This window comes from Colossoma macropomum, unplaced genomic scaffold, assembly GCF_904425465.1.
Source record: "Colossoma macropomum unplaced genomic scaffold, Colossoma_macropomum, whole genome shotgun sequence".
In the NCBI taxonomy this organism is placed as follows: Eukaryota; Metazoa; Chordata; class Actinopteri; order Characiformes; family Serrasalmidae; genus Colossoma; species Colossoma macropomum.
The window spans coordinates 17,783,331-17,810,529 of NW_023494808.1; the positions used below are offsets into that span (position 1 = coordinate 17,783,331).

Sequence of the window (27,199 nt, forward strand, 5' to 3'; positions counted from 1 at the left end):
TTCTTCAGAGAACCATTTTTTGCAAATGGGATGTGAGTGTGTAGAACTATTTTAAAGTTTAAAGAACCTCCACATAATTAAACTGGTATAGAACTTTTACACTATATGTACCCTTAAAAAGTGGTTCTTCAAAGGTTCTTTAGGAAAGGCAATAGTTCTAGAACCATGAGAACTCAAAGAAGCATTTGAATGTTTAAATGGTTCTTTGAACGGTTAAATAGTCCTTAAACTGTTTTAAAAAGTTGTATATGGTTCTTTAAAGAATCCCTTAAAATGCATCTATATAGCACCAAAAAGGGTTCCACTATATTATGTCAAAGAACCCCCACTTTTATAGACCCCTTTTGTGCTAAGAATCTTCCTTCACCTTACTGCTCACAAATTTTTCCCTTTTGGTTCCCTAAAAAAGCTTTCAAATGATGGGTCCTCGGAGAACCATTTTTGGATGTGAGCGTAAATAATTTAACTTTAAAAGTGTAAACAACCTCCATATGTAGAGGCTCTAGGAAGAACCTCATAAATGGCATAGAATTTTACAATATGTAGACCCTTAAAAGTGGTTCTTCAGAGGTTCTCTTGGAAAGGCAATAGTTATAGAACCATGAGAACTCAGAGAAGCATTTGAATGTTTAAATGTTTTTGTGAACAGTTAAATAGTCTGTAAACATGTCGCATATGGTTCTTCAAAGAATCCCACCACAAGGGGTTCTACTAGTCTTACAAGTCAAAGAACCCCATCTTTGGTAGCATATTAAACCCTTTTTGCTAAGAATGTACCTTAAAACGTTCTTCACACTCACAAATCTTTTTAACATGCACGATTCATTAGGGAAACAGAAGTGGTTCTTCTGTGGTATTGCTCAAAGAACCCTCGGTGGCACTTTTTTCTTTTTTTAAGAGTGAAGTTTGCATTTGCCTCTACAGTCACAGCAACAGAGGAACAGAGGTTTGCAGCCACACGGTAAAAAAAAAAGCGTTTCTGTTTGTTTCGGCTCATTGAGCAGCCTCAGGACGGAAAGATCCCGAGTGTGTCTGCACCGCATGCCGTCGCATTTAATGCATTTAGTCCATTATATCTTCATTTCGCTCATTTTTATTTGCACAAATCGATTCACCAGAGGCAGCTCATAAACCATGGGCACGCAGCCAAATCAGCTTGACAGCCTCCTCCAATACAGACACAACTGCAACCACAAGACCATCAGCAAACTCTCAGACAGGCAAACGAGCGGCATTAAAATCATCCACAGGAACATTAAACGCTGCATGTGGCCTGTTGAAAATATCAGCACTGAGAGCTCAGACCTCCACAGGATTTCTATTATATCCATATAAACCTGAACAAGAGGTACAAATGAACAGATAAGATCAGAATCATGTAAGGCATTTGTCTTGGTTTCTGATCTTATCACACCTTAACATTTCAACATTCGACACAAGTTACATATTGTTGTTGTCAAAACAAAACCATCTCCATATCTCTACAAACATTTCAGGAAGAACTGACTAATGAAAGTGGGCCAAATTATGTGCAGTGGGGGTAACGTTTTTTATTAGAGCTTATATTTTTAGCATAAAAATTGAGTGAAAAGTAGAAGCACTGAAACCTTACACGTCTAAATATTTGCTGCTGTCGGATCAAAACCTCATATCTCCAAAAAAATAACTTTACAGGAGAAGGAAAAACTTTCTTAACTTTCAATGGTAAATGGAGAATCAAGTAAATGGAGAAATATTTTTTCCAGTTCATTTTGGACCATTTCTGTTGGTCTGTTCATGATGAAATTTTGACACCACATAAACGGCAGCTGCTGTAAAGCAACTATGTAAAAAAAATGAAAAATGACAAAAACTGAGGTATGAGGTTTTGTCCTGACAGCAGCATTTTTTTTGCATTGACATAATTTTTCTTTAATTCTGTTCAAAATTCTAAAATCTTCTGTTGTTATTTCCAGGTTTAAATGAAAACGATCTCAGACGTTCAGTGCAAAGAACCCTTAAATCATGCAAAGGGTTCTTTGAGAGTTCATGGTTCTATACAAAACCATTTATTGACTAAAGAACCCTTGAAGAACCATCTTTTTAAGACTATAGTCTTATGCATGCGTATATGCTTATACCAATGTAAAAAATAACGTAATAATAAAGTAATAAAATCCTCAGTGCTGATTTGTGTCTAATCAGATCTATTAGCTCAGTCAGCAGTTGGGATTCTGCTGTACTCTATAAGTTATGAACACACATTATTCCCCCACAGTTCTCAGAGATGACACACACACACACACACACGCACACACACACACACACACACACAGAAAGCTGCAGTGAAGCTGAGAGAGAATGAACAGCAGCTCTTTCTCACTCACCCGTCTGTTTTCCATTTTGGCGTCCTCCGTCAGGGACGAGGAGCGACTCTGGCTGATGTTTATTTGCTGCTGAGGTGACATAGTTTCCATTCAGGCACGTTGAACAGGTGGTTGGACTGATCCAAGCAAAGAGACCCCCTCTACGCGCCCAACTTCAGCTTATCCCACCAGAGACACAAACACGAGGCTGAGGTGACCCCGGACTTCAGAACACATCTCGAATCCTCTTTAAACGGCGCGAATGAAGAGGAGCTGAGTGAACTCGGTCCATATCAGCGAACATCCACACAGACGGAGAGACTCCAGCGCCGCCAGCGCCTCCCTCGAGCTGCAGCGCTCTGATGAAGCGCGCAACTTTTCCTTCGCTTAACCAGCGGCTCCAGAAAGAATCGTTCGTCTGAGTCGACTCGATCGAACCGACTCACAGGCCTAACTGAATCAAACCTTTTCTGCAACGTTAACTCGAGTTTGGAAAGTTGTAAGACGGTTTGAATGATAACCTTTCACAGTCCAGCTCCATTAAATTATAACCAAAAGTCAAAATCAAAAAGAGCAAACTGTAAAATGTTTCGGTTCTTTACCTTATTTTCATCTCCTCCACTCTGTGGTGTTTGACCCTTCTGGTTTTTCAATTCTGACTCCATTACTGAGTAAAACTGCAGATTCACTTTCTGAACCGAATCCTGTGTTCGGAGATGATGAGGAGAAAGTAGAACTGGACGTGGAAATTGGTGAATTGTTGGAACGGACAAAGAATCGACTCGCCAAACTGAATCAAACTTCACAGGCTAATGGTAAATCCCGCTATAGGCTGTTTACACCAGCTACGCCGCTGGGCCCTAAAGCCCTCCATTCGGTGGTGTTCTAGTTTATTCAGCGGTAATCCTTAACCTCCTTTTCCACAACAGCTATAAAATAATATTTCCATCTGGTTTGGGAAAAAGTCTTAAAGGGAAATTCCACTGACTTTTTAAAATTTCTGCAAAGCTAAATGATTCAGATGTAAATAGAGTCATTCAGAGTGGTTTGGTGTGAACCTCTACAAGCTTCCTCACAGGAAGTTATTACATGGAAAAGTTTTGATTACGCTGCCTGATGCCGTAGACACTGTTTTACGATACTTTTGTGTTAAACTTTTTGCTTAATGTACTTTTTAAAAATCCATTCACAGGTACATGATATTATATTCAGAAGTTTTGAAAAATTGGTGGAATTCCCCTTTAACAATGCATTTTTCTTCAATAAAGTTAATACCTTTCAATGGGAACCTGAATGATTTACAAAACTGGAAGTAAGCATATAAATCAACATTTACATGTGTTTTTACTGTGTTTATGCTATTTTTATTGTGGCGGTCTGTACGTGTATGTTTTTTATATCAAGAAAGCTGTAATTGTCCGTTGTATCTCGTCTTCTTGGAGAGGTGTGAATTGTTTTTACAGTAGGAGGTTCTCACACTCCTCCCCTTTCACTCCTCATTGCTTGTGAACAGTGTCCAGTTAATCTGATAACAGAGTTACAAGGGAAAAATCTTCATTTGATTAATTTAATTAAACATTTCAGAGCCTTCAGTAAGTCCTGCAGAAAGAGGTTAATCTTGAGGCTGAAGTAATCTTGCCTTTGGTTTATTAACATGTTTAGTGTTGTACCCCATTCTACACTCATACCCCCAACAGCATTGTACATTATTCCCCTGCTAACTTAACTACAATATTCAGGTGAAAAGTGTGGGACTTTCCAGACACACCTGATCACAGCTAGTCTAAACTGTCAATGACGAACAAGCTGTGAGCATCTTGTATTATGTCATATCATACAAAAAAATATGATTTGGTAAATTGACATTGCATATCACATCATCTGTTATAAAGAATATCCATCAGGTCAAACTGAAATTAAAACTGACCTTTTTTATCCTGTTGTATCTCTATACCAGGGGTCGGCAACATGTGGCTCCAGAGTCGCATGTGACTATACTGTTTAATCTGCAACGAGAAACTGTCAAACACTAAAAAGTCACAAGGCTGAAGTCGGCTCGTCATTCACCAGCTTCTTATTTGAATTTTCCCGTTACATCTTAAATGGTGCAGCGGTTACATTCTGGCACCTCAGGCACCATTTAAGGTGGAACGGGAAAATTCGAAAAAGAAGCTTGTGAATGAGAAACGACTTCAGCCACGTAAAAAGTCTAACATTGAGAGACATTTTACAAGAAACTAATCTACTTTTGTAGAAAGGTTTCCTGTCGGAGATGCGAAAAAAAAGGGCTATAGCTGAGCTAAAGCTTAAAGCAAAGTAAGTCTGCCTTTTTGTACATATTATATTTTTAGCCCGTACTAACACATTAACACATTAGCACATACTATAATAATACATATTATCAAGTGAAAATGCTCAGGTAGCTCAGAGATCCTCCCTGATACTGTGTTTCAATGGGAAATAAATTATAGTACTGACTATAAGTAATGCGTTATGATTCCCAATTCATGCTGACTTGAAAGTCCTGACCAACTACCTCAGGGTAGTTGCCTCAATTTCTTCTTAAAATCCACTTATGCGTTTTTTTTTACAAAGATTCTGACACTCACCAGTGTTTTCTTATTTGGGATTTGTTCTTAGGTACGAACAGAATCTACACACACTCAAGAGCACAAAGGTATGAACGGTTCTGCGGTGTAAGAACACGTCATGAATCTGACGTAGCGTTTTTCTTAGGACTTTTCTCAAGAACATGTTTAAGAAAAAGCTTAAGAAGATATTAGTGAATGAGGCCCACTGTTCTGAAGTGTTCAGATCAACACATTAATCCACTGGAGATTGCTCATCTGACAGCGTAGGTCAGATGGGGCCAGGACTGACCACATCAGACTGTCCATGTGATCAGTCTGTTAATTCATGAAAGACTGTTACCCTGTGACCAACAGTAATGTAAATACTAAAGACCTGAGAAAACTGACCTGAGATGGCCTGTAATGTTTTAACATTTGAGTCTAATTTTGACTACCTATGTAGGCCTCAGTATGCAATATAGTGAAAATCAGTAAAATAAGGTTTTACAAGAATAGTGTAAAAGCTGGTGCTGGGGAGCATAACGCTAGGGGGGCATTGTTACAGCTCGGTCAAGTTTGGAGCAAATGTTATTAGCCTATTAGATTGTACACGTCATAACCTACACTGAAATAGCAGTTTTCAACATTACATACAGTTCATCATATTCTGAAAAAAAGATTATATTCTATATTTAAACAATTTACATTTTAAAGGACCTTATTTATAAGCACATTGATGTGCCCACTCATATAGATTTCTCTGTGCTGGGTTGTTAAAAGTGCAGTTAAAAGTTAAAAGAACCACGTTCCAGTTCTAGTTCCAGGTCCATTAATCTCTGTTTTAGTGTTCATCTAATCTAACCCCGTAATCTGAATCATGACTGCAGTCATTGAGGATGTTCCAAGATCCTCGTCCACTTTGCATTTGTCTCAAAAGACAAGCCACTGAATCCTGCCAGATACAGCAAGTCACAACAACTCTAGACTGCTTTGTCTTGGCTGAAAGCTCACAGTGCCCCGTCACTCTGTTAGACAGTGATCTAAGGGCTACTGAAAGCTGGAAACAAAAGGCTACGGACAGTACTGGAGAGGGCGCAAAAGCAAAGTGCAATAAACATTTTATTATACAGTGTCTCCGTCAGCGTAGGTCAGATGGGGCCTGTTAGGGCGACCCGCTTCACGTTGCGAGCAGAGAACAACTCCATAAAAAAGCAATTACTGGGTTAGCATAAAACTGAGTGAAAAAAAAGTGGGACGCATTGTAAATTGTGTTAAAAGTGAGAGAAAGTAGGCCATGAACTGTGCTACAGTTAGCAAAGGCAGACTATGAAGAGGGGGAGGGTCCTCTGCAACCTGAAATAATTAAGAAGACCAAGATAAACTTCTTCAAACAATTAGAGGACCATCGCAATGATGGCAGCGCAGCGCCTGGGGCAATAACAACCAGACTCTTCATAAAAAAGTTTGGAAAGTAGATGATAAATGGAAAAAAGTGACTTGTTCCCTTTGTGAAGTTGTAATTATGGCATCTCTCTTGAGGATGCAACTGACCTGTTAAAAACAGGCTCTAAGAAGATGTTTATATCCAGTTATCACTTTGGATATACACAAATGTTTGAAATGTATGACATTGTTGTTTATATGGTGGTCACATACTGGAAAAAACTGGCTCTCTTCTTGGTGCTAAATTCCACCCATGAGTTTCAGCTGACAGTGGCTGGAGCAGGAGAAAGTCTATTTGAGTTATCACTGCCAGTAGAGTGTCAGGATTTAAGTCCCAGCTATCAATTAATAGGCCAGAAACTGGCCAAGAAGGTTTATCCAGCTTATACATTACTCAATTAGAGACCACTCTGCATTTAGTGGATTTACAGTCAAAGTGACTATTAAGTACAAGTTATTCATTTTTCAGGAGAAGTTCTGAAGAAATTAGATATAAGATAGTCCACTTGCATTAGGTACACTCTCAGAAATAAAGGTCTGAAACTGTCACTGAGGCAGTACCCCTCTTGTCACTGGGGTGGTACTTTCAAGGGTACATCTCAGCACCTTTAGTCAGGGAACTTAATTGTACCATAATCAATTAAAATTATATTTTCTAAGTTGTATTGACTCCACACACCCCGTCTCGTCTCCAGGCTTTTTATTTTATTGTTCTGTTTTAAAACATTAGGATATGAAAAACAATATATAATACAATATGTACTTTTCACCTGGGAAAAACTTATTTAAGGTTAGTGCTTAAAAAAATTTGTCCTTAAAACCACTGCTGTACTTTTGAGGGTACATTTACATTATTTGTACTTTGATGCACGAAAGAAGTACCTTTATTCCTAACAGTGTGGGGAGGATTCAAAAGAAAATAAGTGAAAAAAACAGGTCAAACCTAGAGTTTGAAAATTGATCAAGAGAAAATGGGACTCCTATTAACCATGCAAGACCTGCTAGATCACCAAAACTCACCATCAGATAAACAGTATTTTCAGAACAATGGACTGACCACCCCAGAGTCCAGACCTCAACATCACTGAATGTGTTTGGGATTACTTGGATTATGATGAAGCAAAAAGTGCAACCAACTTCTAAGACTGAACTTTGGAGGTGTGGAAAAATATCCTAAGATTTCTTTGAAAAAGCAAGTCTCCTGAAAACAGTGGAAGATGTTAGAACTCCTTGTATTGGAGGTGGCACCAATCCGATATGAGGCTGACATCAGCAGAAAATGTTGGATCGGATTTCAGATGGAAAACAAGAATGAATCTGATCCAGTCCTGTAACAAATCTAGCCTGAAATATCACACTCACATTATGGGTTCCGATGTTGTTAGCTGTGTGTTTCTTCCTGTGGTTCGTAGAGTGACTGAGCAGTTTGAGTAAGATTTACTTTCAGATGATCATCTCAACATCAGAACGGTGTCGGTATTGAATAAGTAAACAAGTATCATGCTTTCTCTACTTGCACTTAAAATGACTGGAAATGGAACCAATACAAAGTATTGAGCCAAACCAGAATATGACAAAACATTTTGTATTCTTCCATAAATTCCCCAATTCTTTTTGGGAATCAAGAGTATATCGGAAACCAAACTATCCGATACTTTTTCCAAGGTAAGTGTAAACCTGGGGAATTAGAGCCAAATCAGGTTCCATTAAACTCAGCTGTATGTATCCTCCAACTTTTTCTGAGCATGAACCTCATTCCTTCAGAATCTCTTTCCCCTGAAGAAAAGCCTGTGAGGCTAATAAAAAAAGGGAAAAGGAAAAAAAAAAGGTTTTAGGAGTGTGTGCCGTCCCCACCCTCCACAACACGCTGGCAGAGGACAGAAATAGACAGAGATGAAGTCGTAACCAGCAGTCTGCGCTTCCCACCACACACTCCTCTCTGTAATTTGCTGTATCGGTCATGGAATGGAGCGAAGGGTTGGGGTTAGCGGCGAGAGCTCTCTTTGTTTTTTCTCTTTTTTGTCCATTCCAGATTTCTCTGTCATTACGTTTCTCTAGTGAGACTGATGGGGAGGGAAATCTGGTCACCACATGGGGCTTGAGGGCATGCCTTGTTCAGAATGAGAACCCCTTGTGATGGTATTTTCAACATGGCAGCCAAAGATGAACACACTAGTATCTCTTGGTAGCTACAAAATCCTGACGTAACCAACTATGGTAGGATGTTCCAGGCACAGACTGAGCATAGCCTTTGACTACATTACGCTGCCAGTGGGGACTTTCTGCTGAAAATCTGGACACTCTAGACTTGGCCTTGTCCAGAAAACCAATCCTAAAGGTTGGAATTCAGCAGATTTTGCTGAACCTAGAATACACACCAAATGCCTAATGTATTTTACCAACCAATCATAAACAGCGCCCTCACCAATCATAAGGCTGGTGTGGTTTGTCCCAATGGCACAGCTTTAACAAAACTTTCTTTCTCTGTGTTTGAGTCAGAGAAACTAACAGCGAAAGCTAATCTAGCACGCATAACTGAGCTATCAAGCTAGCTCATCTGTCTGCTTGTCATCTGTCTGTTTGTTCAACTGGGCACGGCAGCTTTCCCTGGATGCACGTTCAACGGGAAAGTGCATAATTACCTTACCTTCTTTAAGACGTCGTTATGGGTTTTGTATTTCAAAGTTGCTGAATGTCGTCCACCTATTTTTCTAATCTATTTAATAATTAACCCCTTAACAAGTAATGGGCCTGCCGCTGTGCCCATTATTACACACTTCTATAACCTAAGAATAGCTTCATTAGTTTGCTTTGAAGTCCCTGTAGCTACTAAATAATAAGCCTTTGTATAAAATAAGCCTGGTATGTTATGGAGTTAAATGGTTGAGATGTAAACAAAGTCATTCAGAGAGGTCTGGTGTGAAATTGTTCACAGTGGTGGTGATAGGAACCAGACATCCACCTCTAACAGCTCCCTCACAGAAAGTTCTTCCACAAAATGGTTGTGAATTCGCTGCCTGATGTCTGAGACATTTGTTACAATAGTTTTGAGAAGATGTTTGTCAACGATGCTTTTTTTAAAAAAATCTATTCATGGTGGAGGGATGCATGCAGAGCATTGTAAGGCAAAATAGTCCTCAAAGAAAACATTCCTATCAGCACCACTGTAAGGAAATCTGAACCAGTAATTTTCTCTATGATTAAGCATTTGATGTGAAAACACCCAGAATGACTGTATTTGCATGTCAGTGATGGAATTATGCAGAAACTTAAAAAAATCGGTGGAATTATCCTCTAATTTAGTATCATCAACATATTTAAAGTTGCATTAATTAAAAAAAACTCTTCTTTAAAGCAGTGTTTCCAGTCCTGGTCTGGAAGGCCCTCTGGTCTGTACATTTTAGTGTTTTTCTCAGCTCCTAACAAGGGAAAGCCTTCAGGAGCAAGGTTGGGAAACTTTAAAGAACCTTCCATTTTAAAGTTCTTTAGGGCTCTTCTATGGCATTACTCCAAAGACCCCTTAGTGTGCAAAAGACTTATGATTGTCCTTAACTAAAAAGGCAAATACTTGTTTTAGATCTGGGTAAGAGGTAGTTCAGTTAAAAGCGCATCCAAAGATAAACAGATTCACCAGTTAACAGAGAAATCAATGTTAATATGCAAAAAAAGAGAATTCTGACAAGCTGTATTAGAATGACCGCAGCGTTCACCCGTCACCTCTCTCGAAGGTCACTCCATACTGTAGAGTCCCTCCCTCTCAACAGCTTGTGCTGAGAAGCTGACTGAGAGGTTTGATGGAAGGCTGATACAGCTGTGGATGCTAATACTTCAGTGGAGTTACTTCATTATTGTAGTCCAGAAGCCTCTGTACTGTATGTTACGAGGTCTGGAGGCAATACTACCTGAAGGACGTCTGTCAAGCCAAATAAATGAGTGTGTGTGTGTGTGTGTGTGTGTGTGTGTGTGTGAGATGTAGAGTTTAATAAAGTGAGTGATACAGTGTGGGGGTGTGTGTCTGGGGGAGACAGAATCACACGTCCACAAAAATTACGCAAGCCACTGTTTCCAAAGCAGAGTAGCTCAACAGAGAAGCACAGCAATCACATCATTAAGTCAGACCCTCTCAGACTAAAAATACGACCAGGGGTGAGAAAGAGAAACCATGTGCGTTTGTGTGTATGTGAAGCACCAACCAGGTTTCAAAAGGAATTCTCTTTGTCTTCTCTAAAGAACAAGCTGCAAATGGGATAAAGCTGAAGTCTGGTGCTCAGGGAGAGAAATGCGTCTGAAATAAATTACGCTGAGAAAATATGGCCACTCTTTGTGGCCCGACTTACTGTAATGTTCAGCGTATACCAGATTACTAACATGCTGTGCTGTTTGCTAAATAATTATAAAAAAAGTATGAGAGCAAGACTGATCATTTTTTTTTATTAAAGCAACCTGTCTCTGCCACAGATAAAACATACACTCAGCCTAAAGCAGTGTGCAAATGTCACAACTTGCCCCATGAGCGAGTTAATCAGTTGTCAGAGGGCCTTTAAAGCCTGGAAAATTGGTGCAAACACAATCAATACAGTTCTGTGTTGTTTGAACCAGAAGAGGGTTTCAAATATATACCTGCTGTGTTCAAATTAAACAAATGGGGAAAAAAATATTAAGATACTAGTTTGGAAAGCAATATAAATATGACTACGATTGAAATAGATTTTATTCACATGACATCTATAGTACGTTTTTGATAAATCTGAGCATAAAAAATAGAATTTATATGGAAGGGTATGGACTTTACCTTTAACAAGGGTCAGCAACATGCGGCTCTTTTACTGCCCTGTTGTGGCTCCACAGCAGAATTAGATTTTTAAGTAGAAATAAAACAGTCCTCCTTTCCAGTAAAAGCTCTGTTAATTGTTCTAATAGTTTAAACAAAAAATAGTTTTAAATGCTGGAGTTATTGTACAACTGCTAATTCACCCTGGTTCACCTAAGGTTGGCACGCAGACTGCTAGTCACCATAGCGAAAATGGCAAAGAGAAAGCTGGTTTCCTGATATTCAAACCAGAAGGTGGCGAATGAGAAGCTGAATTCAGCCTTGTAAAAATTGAACGCTGAGAGACATTTTACAAGAAACTATTCTACTTTTGGAAAAGTTTCCTGCCAGAGATGCAAGAAAAGCGGCTATAGCTGATCTAAAGCTTAAAGCAGAGCAAAGTAAGTCTGTGTTTTTGTTTATATTATGTTTTTTATCCTATACTAGCACATCAGCACATACTGAGACACATTTACATCCAAGATAGTAAAATGGATAAAAAATGTTGTGGCTCCCAAGGTGGTTTGATTTTTGTTGAAACGGCAAAATGGCTCTTTTTAACATTTGGGTTGCCAACCCCTGTCCTACACCTACTCCTAACCTGGTGGCTACATTTATCAGTCATCAGATAAACCTACCATATAAGTTTATAATTACTGGCTGCAGCTCATCTGTTGCTTTGCACAATTGCTGTGCTGCTTGGTCTGGTCCTACACATATAATATCCGGCCAGTGGTGGTCCTGTGACCCCTCTCCATTGTTGTAGCTGGTAGACGGAGGGGATATCGTTATATAGTTAAATGCTTGACCACGGGACTGTTCCATTCTTCATTGAGCCAGATGACTATCATAAGCAGTGTCAGGAGAGCAACGTTTCCGGCAAGGTTTGAATCTTTAATTGCCAGCTTTTCTCCATTTAGAATCTGAGGCTAACTGGGGGTGACATCTTCTACAAGAGTTCAAACACCACTTTGTGAAGATGGGTAGGCTGAAAGTGGCGGATGATGGTGATAATCCCATTGGAAAAATCAAACTTGAAATGCAATGGGCGGACATCGTGGTCTCATGTGAAGAGGAAATCTTAAGCGGTTTTGGAAATCCTGTGAGTCAAGGCTATGCGTCCAGTACGTATTCAATTGGCTAATGTAATGCAATTACATGAGGTAGTAACTGCTTTAGGTAAGCCACAAATAACATACCCTCTTCATATGGCCACAACACTGCCCACGGGGTATTATTACAGTTTAGGATTAATCAGTCTATGAACAAATTTGTTCCCCTCACATTCTGCTTTGGAATCATAATGGGGAAAAACAGTGACCTCAACATATGAAATATTTTCCTCCAGAGCTACATTTTCCTCTGCCCTCCCGTCAGCATCATTACGCTGTAACAGTGAATATGATTCACTCACTGTAACCTGAGCAGAAAGCCAACAGGAACAATGGCTAATGCGCTGATTAAAATGATAGAGTGCGGGAGAGATGGACGGTGGCGTAAACAGGGGGAGAGTTATAAAATTGGATCTCCAGAGCATGGCAGATGTGTTGACCAAACTTCAGCTTTCTTGGGTGAACCTGCAGGGGCATCGGTCCAGCCAGGTTGCATAAGGCCACAGTTAAATGAATAACATGAGAGACAGGCAGCAAAGAGTAATGAGATTAGACACAGACTGTCTGGGCCTACAAGAGGGGAAAAGGAAAAACAGATGTGAGCCGTTTCATTCATTTTCTACTCCTACCGCTTGGCTATGCAACAGTAGTCGGAAAACTTCCTGGACTTACCTGGTTGTGCAAATGAATGAGCTCTATAAGAGTTAGGGTTAGGGAGGTACATGCAACCTGCACAGGTCTTCACCGAACTTTACAACTGCTGCAGTAATCATTTTGTATACAGCTTGTACTTAAAGGCTTCTGTATTTTCCACTGATTGTTCAAAATGTCTGCATAATTAAACAGTTAAGATGTAAACAAAGTCATTCAGAGTGTTTTGATGTTGCCAGAATTGGTCAGAGTGGTGGCGATAAGAACCAGACATCCGAAGCGTTTAGTGCCTCTAAAAGCTACATCACAGAAAGTTATTACATGAAATGGTTACTGCCTGATGTCTGAGACCTTGTTTTACATGGGTTTTGGCCTAAAAAGCACTGTGAGACAAAAACAATCCCCCCAAAAAACTTATTTTTTCAGATTTTCCAGTTTTTACCATCATCAGCTTTATATATAAACACTCAGAAGACACATGTAGGTTCACTGTTTGGTTCTGGATAGTAAATAAAACAACTATATTTGTGTTGTAGACAATGTGACCCCTGGTTCCTATCACCACCACTGTAAAGAAATTTTCTCTTTAATTAACAATTTCATATAAAACCACCCTGAATTACTTTTTTACATCTTAATGGCTGAATTATGCACACATTTGGAAAAATCAGCGGAACTTTGCTTTAAAGATTAGCAAATGCAAAAAAATTGCAAATGACTAGAACAGTAGTAGTGAATGGAGGCATTGTAGCATCTTCTCGATTGACACCCTGCTACTCATAGCCAAAGAAGAGGAAAGTCCAAAGTTTTCATAATGGTTGCATGCAATGGTTATGAGAAGCATGCTATAGTTGTTCACTTAGCATTGTGAAATATTTAGACCACAATCAGTTCTAATATTGGATACCATTTATAACAAGGACAAGATCAATGTCAAAGTTCCAATGTAAATTAAATCCCTGACTTACAGTTGATGGTACAATTTCTAATAACGAAAGCTACCAAAAGCTATCATAATATGTTCTAGTTGCCTGACAGGAAAGCAAATCTGCTATTTGACAAAGACCAACAGACAAAGGGGTGACGTTGCCCATCAAATTATTACTTCTCCCATGTATGTGGATGCTAGTTTTACATTATTTCATGAAAGAAGTGAGAAGAATTTAAGTTTTTCTCTTCTGTTCTTCTCCAGCCACAGGAGAGTACGAGTGTTTTGTAAGGTAGACTTGTTATTTCAGTTCATGTTTAAATATCTTTGCCTGTGTTTTTGATCTCCAGCTTGTGTTTGGTCAAAGTGATACAGCCTCATCCCTGAACCATGCCAAACAACATTATACAGTCACCCTGAGTTGGCTTTCCAAACATTTAGAGACCATAAATGAAGTTCTTTGTTTGCTAGGAAATGGGACAAGCATTTTGATTATCATGAATGGAGAACCACTTTATCTGACAATCTGCTCTGCCATTGTTTAAAAGTATATTTTTCTGTGTGGACTTACATTGGTTTGTCTCCTTCAAGCCTGGGAGAAATACTCTCTAAAACCCATCAAGCTTTAAGAAAGACAAAAATGAAGTATCTTGTCCTTTTAAGGCTATTCAACAACCTATGCAAGCTCTCCTTCCCATATTTGTTGAGTCTGTTTTCTTTTCATATGCCAACATAGTTCTCTAATACATAGTTTTTCCCACAAGAACTGGTGGTGTTGTCTGGTTTGGAGTACAGGAATGGTGCACACCATATGTTTCCATATGTGTCAAAGAATCATGCGCTCATATCTAAGAATTACCATATGCCTGGCTTGATGATGATCAGAAAAACATGAATGGCATAGAACAAACTGACTGGGTTGTGGTGGGATCTTCAGGCAGAAGATAATCAAGACAATACTTTCAAATCCACAGAAAATGGTTCACTGACCACAGAATCCAGCTTTTGTAGATATCATCTGTCTTTAATCCCATTAAAAACAAAGAACTCTGGATCTGAAGTGTTGCATGGGGGAAAGGTCTCATATGACTTTACATGTGCTCCCCTACTTCATACAACAATACAGAAGGAGAAGACTCTTACATGCTGTTACTTTGCAAAGCACTAAATGGTGACCTTTGACTATGAGACATTAGTCAGAACTTGAGGAAACTTGAGGGAAAAAAACAGCTATGATATTTCTCCTAGCACTCTTACGGGATTCTAAAGGTTTGTTAATGCTAAGCTAATGACGAGTTGTGTTAACTTTTTTGGACCTTTCTAGATTATACATAAAGTTTCTATAAGACATTCCATGTTTTTTTGAAGCTTAGGACAGATATATTAGTGTATGCTTTATCTTAGCAGCTTCACAGCAACTCTCCCAGTAGAGTGGCTGGTATTGAGCTGCTGCTGCTGCTGTTTTCCATTTCTAACCACCTACTCATTAAGCTGCCCTCCTACTCACAGTCAATAATGTATCTAGGACTTCTGGAAGGCCTAGAGTGATGTTTTCTCTGCACAGAATTGGCCAAAATACAGTTGGTTGATTCCTTTGTCACTTTGTAATTATGCTGATAGTTATTCTAACATGTTGAAACTTCTCTTCAGGCCTTTAAGTTCTAACCAATAGGAGAGCTTGCTTAGCTATATCTACCTAGACACCATGGAGAAAAACAATTCCTGATTGGCCACTCTTCACATTTTGTGCATTTGCTACTTCTGTGCTAGAAACTCAACCCTGTTACTTTCAACCTTATTACTCATTTAAGCCGCTGTCAGCAAAGAAATGGTACAGGATGATTGTTCCTGAGATGGGCTGATACATTTTTTTCTGAACAGCTAAATGCATGTTTTCCTAGAATTAATGTTGAAAAATGATTTAAAAATGAATTTTACTTTTTAACAGTTAAAAGGATTAAGTGGCATCTCATTATTAGACCTTCTCTGGAGGCCTGGAAGGCCCTGAGGGTTCCCCTTCGCTAAACAGCCTTTTTTAAAAGGTTTAGTGTATTCGCGATGTCAAGACTATGGAGACCTATGGGTTAAAAAGAAACTTACATTTGAAACCACAAGCTGAATCTTCCGGGAAAACAGCCCTCACAGCATGTCCCAAAAATAGAATTTCAGCTTAAGTCCTGTCTTCCTCAAAATACAGCACAATGTAAATACATAGTTAAGTGAAATGATTATGTAAACGCCAACCTTTTTTTGGGTCTTGATTTAAGATGTCAAAAGCTCTGACTGTAATGTCATTCCCCAGGATAAAATAACTAACCTTTATTTGGAACACACTCCCTTTCCCTAAATGGGGCGAGAGGGGTTGATTCCAGTTCCAGCCAAGTGCTGCAGTGTTCTGCTATTAGTGTAGCATTATGTTCCATAGTCAGATGCTGACGGACGGCCTGCCTCTTTGTTTTTATATCATATACAGTTATATATTAATGTCTTGATCTGAGAACTCTGATTAATTTGTAATAGACCACAGACCTTTACCACCTGCCTACTATTTGAGAATATGGAAAGGTCAGGTCTGTCAGTGGACATACCCAGGTTTGGTAATTGATGACATGGAATTCTTCTATTCATCCTCTGTTTGTTTTTAAAGACGTTTAGTTTCTTGCCAGTGAATACAGAATATCGATGCACGTGATAAATATTTACAGGGGCTGTTAGCCATTTTTTCACTCCACTCATACAATCATTGCTCTGTTTATGAAGAGATGATTTGATACTGTTAACTGTGAGTGAAGCAGCTTTGCTGTTTATTGAAAGAATTTTTGACAGCTTCAATCTGTTTCTTTTACAAGACTACTGTTTTGCAGGATCACCCAGGCTATCCACAAGAAAGCAGCAAGCAAATTAATTCACATGAGCAGACACTGAGTGCAGTTGCAGGGTCAAAAATGTGATGTGCGACATAATAAATAATTGCCTTTTTTTAAAATATTGAATTTTCTTGAAATATTGACTCAATACACTCTATGGCCAAAGGTATGTGGACACCTAAACATAGCGCTTTGTTGTACATCCCATTCTAAAATCATGGACACTGATATAGAGTTGGACCCCCTTTGTTTCTATACCCCCCCACTCTTCTGGCAAAGCTTTCCACTAAATTTTGGAGTGTGTCTGTGCCCATTCAGTCAGAGGGACACTTGTGTGGTCAGGCACTGATGTTGAACAAGGCTTGGCTCGCAGTTGACTTCTCAATTCATCCCAAAGGTGTTCAGTGGAGTTGAGGTCAGGGCTCTGTGCAGGCCATCAGAGGTCCTCCACACCACACTCGTCAAACCATGTGTTTAAGGAGCTCACTTTGTGCACAGGAACACAGTCAATGCTGGAACAGGAAAGGGCCTTATCCAAGATGTTGCCACAAAATTGAAAGCATATAATTGTCTAAATGTCCTTGTAAGCGTGCAGCTGCTTGGCCATGGAAACCCATTTCATGAAGCTCCCAACACACAGTCCTTGTGCTGATGTTGCATCCAGAGGCAGCGTGGTACTCTGTAGTGAGTGATGCAACAGAGAGTAGCCAATTTTTTTATGCCCCATTGTGAGTTTGTATAGTCTACTACTTCATTGCTGAACTGTTGTTGATCATAGATGCTTCCATTTAACAATAATAGCACTTTTATTAACACAGAAACAGCAGGGCATAATACTATTGCCCATATAGTGCATCTCAAATTAGTTCTTGGGGCTATGCTAAAGCAATTAAAAAGAATTATTACATTTCAAAGAAGTAAGTAATTTGGTGTTTATTATGAGATATCAAGTTATTATTATGCATAGTAAGTCAGTATTTTCAGAAAATGAGTAATTTTGGCATAGTGAGGATTTTGAGAAAGTCATTATTTTGGCATTGTAAGCCAGTTTTTTTGGTAATTCTTTTTGGAAATTAAGTCAATGAGCCTCATTCACAAACTGTTCTTAAGAAGAAATTTCTTAAAATCCACTTACCCAGTTTTCACAAAGATTCTGACATTCACCAATGTTTTCCTATTTTGGGATTTGTTCTTAGGTAAGAACAGAATCTACATGAGAGTACAAAGGACAAATTTAAACGTAGGAAGACATTGGTGAATGAGGCCCACTGTTTGGAGAAAATAAGTGATTATTTGCAAAAAAAGGTCAAAAATGTTTCATTCTTAATGCCAGAAACAGAGAAGTACATGTGTTGTCAGATAAACATTATTCCTAATTAAAAACCTTCTCACACATTATCAATTCACTGGTTTGCCATCACACCTGCATTACAGTTCAATGTTCACCTTTAACAATTTTTCAAACTTTAACATTTTTCTCTCCTTTTCTTTTATCTATTTAAAATAGGTATTGAAATAGTACAAACAATTTAAAATCAACTGAAGGTTAAAAAAGTATAGGGGTAGTGGACTGCCCGTATTAAGTGACCTTTTCCTTCTAACAAAGGGAACACTATTTGTTCAGTGGTGATAAACCCACTACAGTACTAAAGTAATTACATGTCTGGTGTCTTAATTTGAGACCACTGGATGTCTATTTTCAGTTACCACTTTAAAGAGAGTCAAAATGTCATAATCAGGACAGTGATTGTTTCTAACAACGGATCTTTTATCCACTTCAATCACTTATAATAGAATTTTAGTACCGAAATAGAACTTTAGACATCGCTCTGTCCGTACGCACTGTATCCAAAATGTGCTGTTCTGAAATGCTGAATGTCCCAGCAGGGTCTTTCTTTCCAACATCAATTTGCTAACAAGAGCTCCACTTCACATTGACTGTACAGATGGCCTTTTTTAACAAAGAAAAGCTTGGATGAGATTTAATGTTTTGAAATACTGATGACGCATTATCATTCATCTAAATTACAGCAATGCTAATGCCAAAGATTACTTATCCGCTGACGGTGGGCCATTTGTGGGTCATAAATGCACTAGCTGTATTAAAATAACTGATTATGCTCATTCATAAAGTGATGAATGTCTCTGCTCTGAGTATTTATCAGAGTGTGTATGGAAGAGCTGCACAATGTATCTTTTTAAACTGTTACCTCAATACTGGGCTTTGCAATACTGATATCACTGATATCACTGCAATATACAAATGAGCTGTCTAACCAGTCACATTTATTTGCTGTGTATTTGTGTAATACAATACAAAGTAAGTAAATTCTTTTGGTCAAAATAGTCCAGGCTAATCTTCGACCACGCTACATTACGAATTTGCCAAAGAGTCATTTCAATCCAACTAATCTAGGGCCCGTTCATTCAGGTCATGGGTAAAGTTTGTCCCATTAGCTCTAAATTGTATTTTAAAGGTGATATATACCACTATTTTTTTGTTTTGCCCTCCCCAGACAGTTACCGCCCACACAGCGTGCGTGCACAGTTACATGTGGAACGGGAAAATTTGAACAAGAAGTTGGTGAAAAAAAAACTGACTTTAACTTCATTGAGAGTTGAGAGGTATGAAAAAAAAATGAGGAAGTTGCTCCTGCTGGGTGGATAACATTTACTCATTTTTGCTGTTTTACAGAATCAACAGGTCAGTACTGTTTTGTCCCGTTTGGGAACCGGTTAGCAAACTCAGGAGTTTATATATGGAAAAACATGACATGGGGAGAAAGGGACTTTACAGAGAAGCTGCTTGATCAGCACAATAAATTTGGCCTGTTAACCTCACTATAAATCAAGGCTGTAAGGGACAGTATGAACGAGACTATATAGACCTGAAACAGCTGGGACAATGTCTGATCAATAATAAAGGAAGAAGCTTTGTTCCTGCTGTTGGTCTGGGCAGTGGAGGACCTTCCTATCTGTTGCCATGGAAGAAACCAGCTCATCATATATACCTATACATATGTTTATGACTTCTGTCAACAACAATGAGCAATATACGCTGGAGCATGTGGCAATTTAATAAGTGAACAAGGGCTCATAAAACAATGGATGGTGGGACTTTGTAATAAGTGTAAAAAAAAATAAAAAATAAGGAACTAATATTCAAACAAAACATTCAATTGGAAAACACTAAGCTCAGGAGACACATGCATCATGGGAACTGTGGGCCAATACTGATATACGGTATTTTTCATGTACTCACCCACGGATTCCGATACATAAACATTTATAAACTGTAGAAATCTACCTGGGTTAGCGTTACGGACATATGCAGACATTTTGGTGCAGTAGCCCAGTGTTGCCTACATATTCTGCTCTTCTGAAGCAGATATATATCAATCAATCACATCTAAACATCTGTCCAGTGCAGTTTTTTTAAAGCAAATATCTTTAGATACTGATAGGATTCAGATAGGTTTTGAAACTTTACTGCCTGAAGCATGTTGGAATTGGATAGGTCATCATGACCCACTTACTTTATTTGTTACATGATCTAAATTTCAAAATCCAATAACGAGAGGAAAATGGGGAAATCGGGGACGGCATTATCTGTGTTCTGAGCACCAACCTCATTTTTTGGCACCATTCTCGCCCTCACGTCGGCCTCGATTTGACTTAAATGATAAAACCTACAATAGAAGTGATACAACTGCTGGAAGCTTCTAAAAAAGGGGCATTCAGAATAAGTCACCAACCTTAGCAAAGTATAATATTTAGCATTCCAAATTTATTCTATACCAAAGATATCTAACATTGCCTGAAATTCTATCTATGACAGAGCTAGAAACACAGAATGGTCTCATCATAGAAATGACTGTAGGTTTCATGTGCACTAGATGTGAATACTTGGCTACGAGAAATGCTGAACTTCAGCAATGTTTGTATACTTTACAGCACTTATCAGTGAGCACAGCTAAAATGCTAAAGACCTTATCCTTGCAAGAATGTATGTCACTAAGGTTACAAAACCCTACAAAGCTTTCTGTGTAAACCAAGATATCATCCTCAGTCACTTAACCCAGCAGAGGTCAGAGGTCCAATAGGACAACAGTGAGGTAATTACAGTAAATGACAGCAAAACAGACTGTAAATACAAGCACTTGGGATGTCAGTGATGAACCATTAACTGAATTAACTGTTAACAGACAATACATAAATCTTTGGCCGATGCCTTTGTTAAAAAGTCCATTTAATTTACAATAAATAACTGATACGAGAATAGATATATTTTTCATTCAGCTTAATCTTGACTCCACTTAAATTTACCAGTAGCGCCAGAGCCGTACAGTGTGTCAAGTCCTGATCCTGAACATCAATCATTGTTAAAACTATGCTTACGAACTTCACGCTAAACCCGGTCTGGCTATGTGTTTGTTAAGTTGGCCTATAATATGTGGCAAATGTAAGTAAGACTGGGCTACATGACATTTCTGTCATCTCTCTTATGTTAGGCTAGATTTTTTTTTTTATTCAATAAGGCCTAAAACCTAAAACCGTTTATATAAAATACAGTTCTGTGTTTGTCGTTTTCATGAACCATGATTTTAGGCTTGTCAGTTAACAATTAAATCACTGACTAATAATGGTCAAAACAATGTTCCAAAATTTCCCAGCAAGCACATTTTGATAGACTGATGAATGCTAACGACTCAATATTAATGCATGCCAAATTATATGGTATTTTTTTTAAATATTTATGCTGCTTTATAATATATTATGTATTATTGCCCAGGAATGTTCCTTCATAAGAAGCCACTTGTACTGACTGTTAATGGAATTATTATGACTTGCATTCAGGGGTAAAAATCACCAGCACCAGCTTTTGAAGTCGAGTGCTTCTCCTCAGGAGTGATAAATTAATGCAACATTTGTTTTAAGGGACCAGAAATAACTCGCTTTAACGATTCTAGCAACAACAACTTGCCTCACCGATTTTGCCTCGACTTATTTGGAGAAACGGCTTTGTGCACTCTTAAAGAATTCTAAACAAAGGCTTTCCATGTAAGACCGAGGGATTGAGGATGCTGTACAAATGTTATTGTTTCCACAGAATGCACTGGACTCAGCTTATTGACCTACATTCAGAGCCACATCAATATTTACAGTCAAACTTGAAACTGGCCAAGGTCTAATGAGAAGTGTGAGGATTTTCACTGCCACTTCATTTAGTTTGATTCTAGAGCCGTGTCCATTTTAATCTCCCTCTTTCCACATCCTGATATCCTGGACCATGACCAGTAGAATCTTTCATCAGTAAAAAGCTACAAAACACTTTCCATGTTGACTTACATTAATCTGGGCGCTTTCCTCTTTTAGATGCCTTTCAGAAAATGTCTCCCATTACAACTTACAATGATTTTTATAGGGCTCTCGATATTGATTATACAGTTGTATACTAAAAATCATTTTGGTATTCAAGTAATAAACAGGACTTAACAACACCAAAACAAGCACAGCCTTTCAAAGATTTCAAAATACTTTATTTGGATCTACTTTATTAGGAAAGGTCTTTATAATAAATAAATAACAGTAGAAATAAGAAGCATACTGGCTTTTATTTCTAACTGTTAGAGACCAGTAGGACCAATCATCATGTAAATGATTCAAACAAATGCAAAGAAATCACTGTCAATTTATTCAGAAAGTGATTTTGTTTTTCCAGCAAGTAACCAAGTTCAACTCTCTTGCATAAGCACGGAACATTCTTTGTACCTGAGAAAATGCACCAATACTGCCTGAGTTGACTGACAGGTGTGAGGTGTGGGTTATACAGAGAAGTATTTGTAATTTAAACGTATTATGTCAGTGAAGTGCAGACATTCCACACAAAAGGCTCATTTAGGAAAGAAAAACAAAGGATATATGTCGAGGCAAAGTGGAATGTCTGATATGTACTTGTTGATAATGTCTGGGTATGAAACAGATCAATCAGTCTTAGGTCTCTGGGTAAACATCATACTCAAACCTGACTGCATAATACAAAAATAAAGGGCACACCACCATTTTATTTAATTAATTTATTATTTTATTGCAGACAACCAAAGATAGAAAGAGATCAGAATTTACTTTTCTGTATAATCTTTATCAAAAAGATTTTATGACTCACTAGACATTTAATGACTTACCAGAAACATCCAAGAATAGAAATTTGACCTTCACCACTGCTGATCATTGAAGTCCCTTTTTTGTTCTGCAGGAACTTTCAGGGATCATGTTCTTACTTCTACAGCACCATCTTGTGGACATTAATTCAGTTAATGGAATTTACTACAGAACTGCACACCGAAATACGTTTAAAGGCTCTGATGTGAAACTGTAACAAAATCAAAGAATCCTTGGGATATTACTTACCTGTTGGGTTGGTTGGGATATAAATCCCATGTTTCATATAAATACATTCATTCTGAACTGAAGCAAAAGGAAAAAACCCTGGCAATGCGAGTGTGGAAACAAGACTTTGTTTCAACTTCTGTTCCTGGTCTTTTCCCACCAAACAGTACACAGGCCTGGATAAATCTGGGGAGAGACAGAGAGAGAACACAAGAGCAATTATTTCAAAACAGCAACCAGATCAATTATTAGATTTCTTTTTGTGTTGCAAGGAATATTATACGTGTGGAAGTGGAGTGATTGTCATATGGCCAATTATGGTACAACTATGATCACAGTTTACAGTAAAGCAGAACAGTGTGATAACTTGGATCTTACAGGCTCCAAAGCCAGGGCTAACACTAGGCCAGTTTACTGGGACCCCCCAATACATTTATGTTATTAATTCATATCAGTGGTTTCTCTCATTCATTCTACAGCTGTGCCACTGTGTCTCCAAATTCATAAATAATTGTGATAGCAGGGCACAAACTAGGGGAGGTGCAGCTGCTGCTCTAATCTAGTTTTATAAGATATGAGACCCCAAGTGTAATGTCCAGCTCGGATAGGTCCCTGGCTACTTGCTTGGCAAAGTAATGAAAGAAACTGCTGATATGAAGTTGTGACAGGATGTAAAAGCTGACAAACATTAGGCCTTATTTGTCACATACAGAGTGAAACAGTAAGTAGTTTCGAAGTACAATACAAACTGGTGACAAATCAGTCATTATAGCTGCATGGAAATCAAGTTTTTACCTGGTGACTTGTTAGCTCTGTTAGCCAGCTTTAGGTTTATGTGAAATAAGGAAAAGGCAAGTCTTGAACACTAACGTTAGGTAGCTGAATTTTAAGAAATTTCACAGATGTTGAACATGGTTTTGACAGCCCTTCATATTCTTTTTTGTTATATTCTCTTCATGTTGTAAACAGTCACACCAGTAGCAGCCACAGACTGTTATTTACAGTAAGCTGATGTTAGGTCACATATTCTTGAACATAAGACAATTGTATAACCCTCAATCTGTAGATAGGCATGAAATTTCTTTAAGAGAGGCAACAACCCCCCTGAAGGCCAGTCAAATGAGAAGATTTTTGCCAGTTATATATATAAACTGATTGATCTCTCATTAATCCATGAATTTAATAAAAATAATGCAATACTAAACACATGCAAAAGAGAAAAAAGACAACGAGGCCGAAGGTGCAGGTCTGACCATGTACTAATCTACAGTCTGTGTATCTGAATAACATTTACAAACTGCACTTTGTCCAAGAGAGAAGATAGCAATTCTTGATCTCAGTACCTTTGCTTCACTTGTTCCTGTTAGGAGTGGATGTACAGTATTTAAATCATATTAGATCTGTGCCTTATGCAAATGATGAAGAGACTAATCTTGCATGTGCCAACTTTGCCAGTCATATTTTTGATCAATTTTATGCCAATTGCTACTCAAAGTTGATTATGATGAGACATTTTGAAGCAAAAAACCCCACCAAAAAGTACCCACCTGCCCCCTCCATATGAAAATTACTTTCAATGGTAAAAAATAAAATGTAATTTGCAAGGTTACTCTCTATTATTATGAATAATAAAGAAGTTGATTCACACAAGAAATGGCAAACATGGCAAATGTTTATATCAGACCTATTTAAGATTTTAGAATTATAAAAATTGAACATGTCAGGTTGCAGGTTGTTTTGCGTCTTCCTGAAAACTGCTGTCATGGATGAAATACTTTATGAAAAAGAGTGAGATAGACAGATACGACAATGTTCTCAACAGTGAATTCCCTGCACTTCACACTACAAAGCAGTGTCCTAACACATTCTGACCAATGATGTCTGTTTTAATAGGTGATTATAAATTCTGGCTGATTTTTGTTAGACAGCGAAGACAATAACATCGTTTAATTGCTCCTCACCTGAGGCTTACTCTTTGGAGGTTAAATGAACACACAGATATGAAGCGCATAGACTGCTGGGTGGGCCTAACATGTACAGACCTGCATGCATAGCATTCAGATGCAGTGTGTGTTTTTAAAGGGCTATCGAACACTATATCATTACATCATAACAGGGATTAGCCAAAATACAGATTCACCAATTGATTGCGTCTGGAGCAAATATCAGCCCATTTGGTTGAGTAGACCTTGTTTCCTTACGTTACAACAAATATGCCTTTACTGTTACCTGCATTGACTTATGTTAAAACATCTGTTACTGTTCCACTGATTGTACTCGTTCCACTGTTCCATTCATTTCTACAACAAATGCAGAAGGTGAGCACAAATTAGGACACTGTGACATGGTCCAATAGAACAACAGAAACACAGCACTACGCTCTTACTGCAGTAAAACACACTGCAGTCCTCACGTTCAGACATTGTCAAAACACTGTCAGGGTGTGACTAACACAAAATTTATGTCAACACTATTGATAGGACAGAAGGAATTTACCTCACTCCTGGCACCCTCCTACATGACAGCTCTGTATTTATCTTGACAGAATGATGTGTGTTTGTGTAAAAGTGACACATGATCGACTACTTATGTATCATCTTAAATACCTTACCTTGAAAACTGTTCACAATGCATATGGAAACAAAAAACTCCATGTCCAAAAGCATGCAGACACATGTTTGTTCAACATTTGTTCTGAATTCAAAGGTCATGGATGAAATGCTTTCATTCAGGAGTTTGTCCCTCCTTTACTTCTCTGAGAAGGCTTTACACTAGATGTTGGAAAGCTGCTGGGAGGATTCAATTGCATTCAGCCACAAGAGCATTAGTGAGGTCAGGTACTGATGTTGGATGATTGGTTGTGGATCCAATGCCACCCCAACAAAATCAATGGCACTCTAACACTCCAGAGGAAGCAGTTCCACAGCATAAGGTTCTTTTTCCTGAGTATATCCCAGGTATCGCCAGTACTTTGAGAACACTGAACAGCCATGTGTACTGTAGTAACACAGATACAGACCAATTACAGAGAGAGAGAGAGAATATCATGATAATGTATAGTAACTGCAAAAACTAATGGGATGTTGTTGCACTTGCCTCTGGAAAAATTAAAGGGGCACTCTGGCCAAACTGAAAAATGTAACCATATGCACCTCTTATAGAAGGTGCTGTAGCGGCCTCTTGAGCGTGGTTTTCCAGTTTAAAGACCAAGAAAACCTTCTGATTATGTAAGGTGGGAGGAACCTTTAAAAAAAATTATGAGCATTTTGTGTTAGGATTGGTAATGGTAATGAGTAGATTTACACCTAATAACTGCATGAGTAATCAGATAATGGGAAAACTCCAGGTCCACAGGAGTCAGGCAATAATGGGATTTCTACTTTCCAACCTGCCAATAAACTCACAGAAGAAGACTGACATGACAAAGTTTAAGCTTCATGCCAATGATGCATATATGAATATGCCTCATTTAGAAGATTAACATTAAAATTCTTTATCAAGCACATAGTTGGCTTTGGTATTGCTCCAAGTGTCTAGTTGCTGTTCTGCAAGTGTTAAATACAGCTTGCTGTTTGCACTTCCCAAAGAGACTTGACATTACCATTGTGATATCTATTGGTTTAGTGTCACTTTAGCCCTATCCTTCAAAATGCATACATTTATGGATACATTTACACATAAATCTACTTGTACTACATACAGTCATATGCACAACTTTGCATGATCCCTGTCTAACTGCACATTTTGCTGATTTTCTAAGAGGAAAAAAAAGTTAACATTCTCTACAGAGAACACACCTCTGCATATTTTACTTATTTTACTGCATATATTACTGTTGATTTGCTGATATTTACATACCAGAGGAAAAACATGGCCTGTGCAAAAGTTGTGGCACATTTTTTGTTTTTTACCCCAACTTGTTAAATAGAAATAAAATAAAATAGAAATCGTGCAATTACACTTGCAAAAAACTGTCATATTTAAGTTTCATAAAACCAACAAAACTTGCAATGTGACCAGTGGTGTTTAAACTTCAGATGACATTTAAACAAGGTGATAGGGGTGATCTAATTTAACAGGTGA

At 38.3% G+C, this 27,199-nt stretch overlaps 2 protein-coding genes across 5 annotated transcripts in view; both read right to left on the reverse strand.

The window, feature by feature from the left end:
* Window positions 1-2,721, reverse strand: part of LOC118798287 (rho GTPase-activating protein 20-like) — a 39,681-nt gene extending 36,960 nt beyond the window's left edge. For both annotated transcript variants that reach the window (XM_036557700.1, XM_036557701.1), the window contains exon 1: window positions 2,367-2,721. In XM_036557700.1, coding sequence (XP_036413593.1) covers window positions 2,367-2,456 — 90 coding nt within the window. In that variant the 5' untranslated portion in view covers window positions 2,457-2,721. The remainder of the gene's footprint in view (window positions 1-2,366) is intronic.
* A 19,433-nt stretch (window positions 2,722-22,154) lies between these two features.
* The window catches only part of pspc1 (paraspeckle component 1), a 36,712-nt gene continuing 31,667 nt past the window's right edge, over window positions 22,155-27,199 (reverse strand). Inside the window, exons 7-8 of one of the 3 annotated variants that reach the window (XR_005005966.1) lie at window positions 23,138-23,302; window positions 22,164-23,021 (exon numbers count right to left, since the gene is read on the reverse strand). Coding sequence is in view for 1 of the 3 variants with exons in the window: in XM_036557118.1 (XP_036413011.1) it covers window positions 23,249-23,302 (54 nt within the window). In the remaining 2 variants the exon portion in view is untranslated. Of the gene's footprint in view, window positions 23,303-27,199 lie in introns of all 3 variants that reach the window. The other 2 variants (XR_005005967.1, XM_036557118.1) reach the window with 2 other exon arrangements.